General features: G+C 39.8%; 1 protein-coding gene across 1 annotated transcript; it reads right to left on the minus strand.

The window, feature by feature from the left end:
* Positions 1-275: 275 nt before the first annotated feature.
* Positions 276-1,593, minus strand: LOC110573024 (non-histone chromosomal protein HMG-14-like). The gene has a single exon (XM_044912629.1). It carries the CDS (start codon positions 1,399-1,401, stop codon positions 1,096-1,098), a length of 306 nt encoding a protein of 101 aa, XP_044768564.1. The 5' UTR covers positions 1,402-1,593; the 3' UTR covers positions 276-1,095.
* Positions 1,594-8,969: the final 7,376 nt, after the last annotated feature.

Below are 8,969 nucleotides of genomic sequence, written 5' to 3' on the forward strand. Positions count from 1 at the left end.
AAAAAAAAAAAAAAAAAAAAAAAAAAAAAAAAATATTATGGCTGTATAATATTCCATCATATATATATATATATATATATATATATGTATATAACATCTTATTTATCCATTCCTCTGTTGATGGATATCTTGGCTCTTTCCATAGTTTGGCTATTGTGGACATTGCTGCTATAAACATTGGGGTGCACATACCCCTTTAGATGAGTACATTTGTATCTGTGGGCTAAATACCCAGTAGTGCAATTGCTGGGTCATAGGGTAGCTCTTTTTTCAACTTTTTTTTTTTTCTTTCTCAATTGAGTTTTTATTGGTTGTTTTGAGGATCAGTACAGACATTTCAATTTGTACACAATTCTTAATGTACGTACCGAAAATCTAAAAAAACCATGTAGTTGTGATTCTTTTCTAAAAGTTATTCCAGTGACCTTCCAGCTTAAAATTTGGAAGCAAATTTTCCTTAACAGTGTATCAAGTACCAAGATCTTCAAATGCTGATACACTGTTACATTGTTAAGTCCCATTAATTCACAATTTAATATCATATACACTACATACTCAAGTTCTCAATCTTGCACAGCACATTAACAGAGTTACTAGGAAAACTGGACTACCACGACCAAGATGTTACAGAGTGCACAAGAATTCTGACCGGAAGAGCCAAGATCTAGGAGTGGTTTTCTTTAGGAAACAATTCTACCAAAAACAACATGGGAATAGAAGTAATTTAAAATATTCAAGACATAGTAAATGCACAACTGACTCCAAATTGGCCATTTAATATGCTTGGTATTATAGGATATAAAAACTACCCCATCTATGGAATGTTGAGCTGACACCCAAGACAATCAAAGCCTCCCACATTCAATATCCCACTATTTCCTGGTTGTACCAAAAAATAAACAACCAGCAAATGATTTCACCTCTTAAAAAAAAGCATTTACACTTAAAAAATGGGATGAGGTGGGATTCCCTCCTTCTTAAAAATGTTTCTAGAGCTACTAAAAAACTTGCATTTACAAAATAGTTGATAAAAATGTTCCTCTGGATTGTACAAGAAGGGCGACAGGGACCACTGATAAGACATGGTTTATGGTATTAATCAGACTTGGCTTCTTTCTCTCCTGCTTCATCGGAGGCTGGACTCTCCTCAGTTTTAGTTTCTCCGTTTTCTGCAGGTAAGTCTTCTTTCGTTTCTTGGTTAGCCACTTCAGCCTGTTTTGCCTTTGCTCCCCTTTTCCCCTTTGTTTGCACTTTTCTGTCTGAAGATTTATCCTTTCCTGCCGCCTTTTTTGGCTTCGTTTCCACTTTTGCAGGAGCGGGTTTAGCTGACAACCTCGCCGACCTCCTCTTGGGCTCCTCCTTGGCCGCCCCCTCGGCGGAGCTGACCTTCCTCTTGGGCATCGTGGCGGCGGGGCGGGCGCGTGCCGGGTGCCTCCGGGCCGCGGCGCGCCGAGAGCCTTCGCGAAGCTGGGCTGCCTGGCCGCTACCGCTCCTCCCGCCGCCCGAGCTGCTGCGACCCGCCGCGGGGGCGGTGGGAGAACCAGATGGAACCGGATTGGGAGCCCGCCCCCTCCTCCCCCCGCGTCCCCCGGCCGCGGGCTCCCCCCTCTTTTTTCAACTTTTTGAGGAACATCCATACTGTTTTCCTGAGTGGCTGCACCAGCTTGCATTCCCACCAACAGTGTAGGAGGGTTCCCCTTTCTCCACATCCCTGCCAACATTTGTGGTTTCCTAACTTGTTAAATTTAGCCATTCTGATTGGAGTGAGGTGGTATCTCATGGAGATTTTGATTTGTATTTCCTTGATGTTGAGCACTTTTTCATGTGTCTATTGGATGTCTTCTTTGCAGAAATGTCTGTTCATGTCTTCTGCCCATTTCTTGATTGGATTATTTGTTCTTTGGTCTTGAGTTTGATAAGTTCTTTCTAGATTCTGAATACTAGCCCTTTATCTGACATGTCATTTGCAAATATCATCTCCCATTCTGTCGGTTGTCTTTTGGTTTTGTTGACTGTTTCTTTTGCCGTGCAAAAGCTTTTTATCTTGATGATGTCCCAATAGTTCATTTTCGCCCTTGCTTCCCTTGCCTTTGGCAATGTTTCTAGGAAGAAGTTGCTGCGGCTGAGGTCGAAGAGGTTGCTGCCTGTGTTCTCCTCTAGGATTTTGATGGATTCCTGTCTCACATTTAGGTCTTTCATCCATTTTGAGTCTATTTTTGTGTGTGGTGTAAGGAAATGGTCCAGTTTCATTCTTCTGCATGTGGCTGTCCAATTTTCCCAACACCATTTGTTGAAGAGACTGTCTTTTTTCCATTGGACATTCTTTCCTACTTTGTCGAAGATTAGTTGACCATAGAGTTGAGGGTCCATTTCTGGGCTCTCTATTCTGTTCCATTGATCTATGTGTCTGTTTTTGTACCAGTACCATACAGTCTTGAGGATTACAGCTTTGTAATAGAGCTTGAAGTCTGGAACTGTGATGCCACTGGCTTTGCTTTTCTTTTTCAACATTTGTCTGGCTATTCGGGGTCCTTTCTGGTTCCATACAAATTTCGGAGTATTTGTTCCATTTCTTTGAAAAACGTTGATGGTATTTTGATAGGGATTGCATTGAATGTGTAGATTGCTCTAGGTAGCATAGACATCTTCACAATATTTGTTATTCCAATCCATGAGCATGGAACATTTTTCCATTTCTTTGTGTCTTCCTCAATTTCTTTCATGAGAATTCTATAGTTTTCTGAGTACAGATCCTTTGCCTCTTAGGTTAGATTTATTCCTAGGTATCTTATGGTTTTGGGTGCAATTGTAAATGGGATCGACTCCTTAATTTCTCTTTCTTCTGTCTTGTAGTTGGTGTATAGAAATGCCACGGATTTCTGTGGATTGATTTTATATCCTGCCACTTTACTGAATTCCTGTATGAGTTCTAGCAGTTTTGGGGTGGAGTCTTTTGGGTTTTCCACATAAAGTATCAAATCATCTGCAAACAGTGAGAGTTTGACTTCTTTGCTGATTTGGATGCCTTTTATTTCTTTTTGTTGTCTGATTACTGTGGCTGGGACTTCTAGTACTATGTTGAGTAGCAGTGGTGATAGTGGACATCCCTGCCATGTTCCTGACCTTAGGGGAAAAGCTCTCAGTTTTCCCCATTGAGAATGATATTTGCTCTGGAGTTTTCATAGATGGTTTTTATGGTTTTGAGGTATGTACCCTCTATCCCTACACTGTGAAGAATTTTATTTATTTTTAAGATTTTATTTATTTATTTATTTGACAGAGAGAGAGAGACTGAGAGAGAGCGAGCAAGCACACAAGCAGGGGGAGTGGAAGGCAGAGGCAGAGGGAGATGCAGACTCCCCACTGAGCAGGGAGCCCAATGCGGGACTCGATCCCAGGACCCCGGGATCATGACCTGAGCCAAAGGCAGTCGCTTAACCGACTGAGGCACCCAGGAGCCCAACTGTGAAGAATTTTAATCAAGAAAGGATGCTGTACTTTGTCAAATGCTTCTTCTGCATCTATTGAGAGGATCATATGGTTCTTGTTCTTTCTTTTATTAATGTACTATATCACATTGATTGATTTGTGGATGTTGAACCAACCTTGCAGCCCAGGAATAAACCCCACTTTGTCGTGGTGAATAATCCTTTTAATATACTGTTGGATCCTATTGGCTAGTATTTTGGTGAGAATTTTTGCATCCATGTTCATCAGGGATATTGGTCTGTAGTTCTCCTTTTTGATGGGGTCTTTGGTTTTGGGATCAAGGTAATACTGGCCTCATAAAATGAGTTTGGAAGTATTCCTTCCATTTCTATTTTTTGGAATAGTTTCAGAAGAATAGGTATTAATTCTTCTTTAAATGTTTGGTAGAATTCCCCTGGGAAGCCATCTGGCCCTGGGCTCTTGTTTGTTGGGAGATTTTTGATTACTGCTTCAATTTCCTTAGTGGTTATGGGTCTGTTCAGATTTTCTATTTCTTCCTGGTTCAGTTTTGGTAGTTTATACTTGGAAGATTGTCTAATTTGCTGGCATATGGTTGCTTGTAATATGTTTTTATAACTGTATTTCTTTGGTGTTGGTTGTGATCTCTCCTCTTTCATTCATGATTTTATTTATTTGGGTCCTTTCTCTTTTCTTTGTGATAAGTCTAGCCAGGGGTTTATCAATCTTATTAATTCTTTCAAAGAACGAGCTCCTAGTTTCATTGATCTGTTCATCTATTCTTTGGGTTTCTATTTCATTGATTTCTGCTCTGATCTTTATTATTTCCCTTCCCCTGGTGGGTTTAGGCTTTATTTGCTGTTCTTTCCCTAGCTCCTTTAGGTGTAGGGTTAGGTTGTGTATTTGAGACTTTTCTTGTTTCTTAAGGAAGGCTTATATTGCTATATACTTGCCTCTTAGGACCGCCTTTGCTGCATCCCAAAGATTTTGAACAGTTGTGTTTTCATTTTCATTTGTTTCCATGATTTTAATTCTTCTTTAATTTCCTGGTTGACCCATTCATTCTTTAGTAGGATGCTCTTTAGCCTCCATGTATTTGAGTTCTTTCCGACTTTCCTCTTGTGATTGAGTTCTAGTTTCAAAGCACTGTGGTTCGAAAATATGCAGGGAATGATCCCAGTCTTTTGGTACTGGTTGAGATCTGATTTATGACCTAGGATGTGATCTATTCTGGAGAATGTTCCATGGGCACTAGAGAAGAATGTGTATTCTGTTTGTTTGGGATGGAATGTTCTGAATATATCTGTGAAGTCCATCTGGCCCAGTGTGTCATTTAAAGCCTTTATTTCCTTGTTGATCTTTTGTTTAGATGATCTTTCCATTTCAGTGAGGGGAGTGTTAAATTCCCCTACTATTATTGTATTGTTGTCGATGTGTTTCTTTGATTTTGTTATTAATAGGCTTATATAATTGGCTGCTCCCATGTTAGGGGCATAGATATTTAAAATTGTTAGATCTTCTTATTGGACAGACCCTTTAAGTAGGATATAGTGTCCTTCCTCTTCTCTTATTATAGTCTTTGGTTTAAAATCTAATTTGTCTGATATAAGGATTGCCACCCCAGCTGTCTTTTGATGTCTATTAGTGTGGTAAATTGTTTTCCACCCCCTCACTTTCAATCTGGGGGTGCTTTGGGTCTAAAATGAGTCTCTTACAGGCAACATATCAACGGGTCTTTTTTTTTTTTTTATCCAATCTGATACCCTTTGTCTTTTGATTGGAGCATTTAACCCATTTACATTCAGGATAACTATTGAATGATATGAATTTAGTGCCATTGTATTGCCTGTAAGGTGACTGTTACTCTACATTGTCTCTATTCCTTTCTGGTCTATGTTACTTTTAGGCTCTCTCTTTGCTTAGAGGACCCCTTTCAATATTTCTTGTAGGGCTGGTTTGGTGTTTGCAAATTCTTTTAGTTTTTGTTTGTTCTGGAAGCTTTTTATCTCTCCTTCTATTTTCAATGACAGCCTAGCTGGATATAGTATTCTTGGCTGCGTATTTTTCTCATTTAGTGCTCTGAATATATCATGCCAGTCCTTTCTGGCCTGCCAGGTCTCTGTGGATAGGTCTGTTGTCAATCTAATGTTTCTACCATTGTAGGTTACAGACCTCTTGTCCTGAGCTGGTTTCAGGATTTTCTCTTTGTCTCTGAGACTCATAAGTTTTACTATTAGATGTCAGGGTGTTGACCTATTTTTATTGATTTTGAGGGGGGTTCTCTGTGCCTCCTGGATTTTGATGCCCATTTCCTTCCCCAAATTAGGGAAGTTCTCTGCTATAATTTGCTCCAGTATACCTTCTTCCCCTCTCTCTCTTCTTCTCCTGGGATCCCAATTATTCTAATGTTGTTTCATCTAATGGTATCATTTATCTCTTGAATTCTGCCCTTGTGATCCAGGAGTTGTTTATATCTCTTTTTCTCAGCTTCTTTGTTCTCCATCATTTGGTCTTCTATATCACTAATTCCCTCTTCTGCCTCATTTATCCTAGCAGTTAGAGCCTTCATTTTTTATTGCACCTCATTAATAGCCTCTTTGATTTCACCTTGGTTAGATTTTAGTTCTTTTATTTTTCCAGAAACGGTTTCTCTAGTATCTTCCATGCTTTTTTCAAGCCCAACTAGTATCTTTATAATTGTCATTCTGAACTCTAGTTCCGACACCTTTCTAATGTCCGTATTGATTAGGTCCCTGGCAGTCGGTACTGCCTCTTGTTCTTTTTTTTTGAGGTGAGTTTTTCCATCTTGTCATTTTGTCCAGAAGAGAACAGATGAATGAGAGAACAAAATGCTAAAAGGGTAACAACGACCCCAGAAAAATATACACTAAACAAATCAGAAGAGACCTGAAACTGGGGGAAAAGAAAGGGAAAGAAAGAAAAAAAAAAAAAGAATATGATCAGGCTGGTGAATAGATCAGAGCCACACACTAGATTTTGGGCATATTTTGGTCTTTTAGAAGAAACTGTCTCCCAAAATTTTAAAGAAAGAAAAACTTATATGTGTACAAAATAAGGGTAAATATGATGAAGGGATGGGATATGACTGTAAAGATGAAAATTATAAAAGATTTTATAAAAGGAATTGATAAGATAAGAAGTCAGTTGTAAAAAGAAAGAAGAAAAAATTTTAAAAAACAAAAGAAAAAAGTGGGGGAGAGAATGTGATCAGGCAAGAGACTAGAACAAAGCCATACATTAGAGATTTACAGTATATTTCTGTCTGTTACAAGAAATTATATCCCAAAATTTTAAAGAGAGAAAAACTTATATATATATACAAAAAATAAGGTTAACTACAATGAAGGGATAGAATATGACTCTAAAAATGAAAATTAAAAAAATATTTTTTAAAAAGGGATTGATAAGATGTTCATTGAAAAAGGGGAAAAGAAAATTCAAAAAAAAAAATAGAAAAAGAGAAAAATAAAGAAAATTTAAAAAATTAACTTTGAAAGACTAAAGAATCAGGGGGGAAAAAGCCATGAATTCTATGTGCTGTATTCCCCGAGCACTGGCATTCTGCCGTTCTCATTGATCGGTAAACTTGGTCTTGGCTGGCTGTTCTTGCTGATCTTCTGGGGGAGGGACCTGTTGCAGAGATTCTCAAATGTCTTTGCCTGAGGTGGAATTGCCACGCCCTTGCTGGGGGTGGGCTAAGTAATCTGCTCAGGTTTGCTCTAGATAGGTTTTGTTCCCTGCAAGTGCTTTCCGTACAGCTTTAGAGGATGAGAGGGAAAATGGCGGCCTCCCAATCTCTGCACCAGAGGAGCCGTGAACTCGGGGCCCCACTCCTCAGTGCGCCCCCAGAGAAAAGCACTCAATCACTCACATCTCCCCGGTCTCCAGCCACATGCATTCCATGCTCACCCGGCCTGTGACCGAGCATTTCTATCTCCGGCACACGAACCCGTTTGGAGTCTCCAAACCAAGCAGATTCCTGCGGTGCGCTTCCGCGCTGCTCCTCCCCAGGGAGGAAGGTGAGTCTCCCCGGCTCTGCCGCTTGTTGGGTCCCTGCTGGAGGAGTAGTGGCTCAGCTGTGCCGTGGATCACGGTTTATGGCAACCCCAAGCTGAGAGCCCACTCCTCGGCTCCGTCTTTGCAGCTGGGTTCTGCACTCCGATACCTCGGAGCTCTGCCGCACTCAGGCACCCCCGGTCTTTCTGTGACCCCTAAAGGCCCTAAGACCACACTGTCCCAGTGAGGGTTCCACCCCCTGCTTAGCCACTGGAGCTATGTCCCTCAGCAGAGCCAACTTCTAAAAGTTCCAATTTTGTGCTCTGCAGCTCTATCACTTGCCGGTAGCAGCTGACAGAAGCTCCCTCCCCTGTGGTCTGTCTTCTGAATATCGCCTCGGATTCACTTCTCGCACATCCTACCTTCCAGGAAGTGGTCGCTTTTCTGTTCATACAGTTGCTGCTATTCTTTTCTTCAATCTCCAGCCTCTCTATCCCTTACTGCTTCTCCTAGATCATGGCCTGTTGGCTGCTGCTGAGCCCATCTCCTGCTTCCAAGTGTGCTAACTCAATAGGAGCAAGGGCAAGTAGACAGTCTTGAGAGGGTTTGATGATGATGTTGGCCAGCCTTGTTCTCTTCTCTCAAGACTTTCAGCAATCCAGCAGTTGCAGTCGGGTCTCCTTTCTAACAAATCCTAAAGGGCAGCCATCTTGCTTCCTTCTGCTTCTCTACTGAGAATCTTCTAAAATATATACTTCAGAAAGAAGAGCTCAAACTCAGAAGGAAGAAATAAGATGCAAGAGACAGTTTTATGCCAAGAAATGATAAATGTGTACAAATCTTAAAAATACTTTGCAGTATAAGAATAAAAATCAAGATGGAACTAAAATGCTACATGACAATAACTTTTGAAGTAAAAGTAGATTTGTCAAGGATTTTATACACATGTACACACACATACATATATATGCATACATACATACACATACGAGTATATATATGTATGTATGTATGTATTTATATAGAAGACATAACTTCCAAACTGGAATTGGTAGAGAATTGGGGGGAAACTTCAGTCAACTAAAAAAAAGGCAGGAAAGGAAATGGAGGGAAGAAAGGAAGAAAAGGGGGGAAAATGCATGGTAAATAAAAGGCACCAAATAATATGTAGAAATTAAAGCAAATATGCCAACAATCACGTTGCATGTAAATAGATGACCTCATCTGTTAAAAGACGGAGATTATCAGATTAGACAGAAAGACTAAATCCAATTCTGATTCCAACAGACATACATATATGTCCTGATTCCAACAGACATACATATAATTTAAAGACATGAACATTTTAATTAATGTGATGGAAAAGATATATCAAGTAAATATTAACCCAAAGAAGGTTGTTGTAGCTAGATAAAAAGCAAACAAAATCAGTCTTAAGACAAAAGGAATTTTTAGAGATAGATACTATATAATGATCAAATGAGCAATTTGCCTACAAAATATGA

Source organism: Neomonachus schauinslandi, chromosome 2 (genome assembly GCF_002201575.2).
Source record: "Neomonachus schauinslandi chromosome 2, ASM220157v2, whole genome shotgun sequence".
Classification (NCBI taxonomy): Eukaryota; Metazoa; Chordata; class Mammalia; order Carnivora; family Phocidae; genus Neomonachus; species Neomonachus schauinslandi.

Coding starts and splice junctions, on each gene's coding strand:
- LOC110573024 (XM_044912629.1), bottom strand. CDS start 1,401: ATGCCCAAGAGGAAGGTCAGCTCCGCCGAGGGGGCGGCCAAGGAGGAG.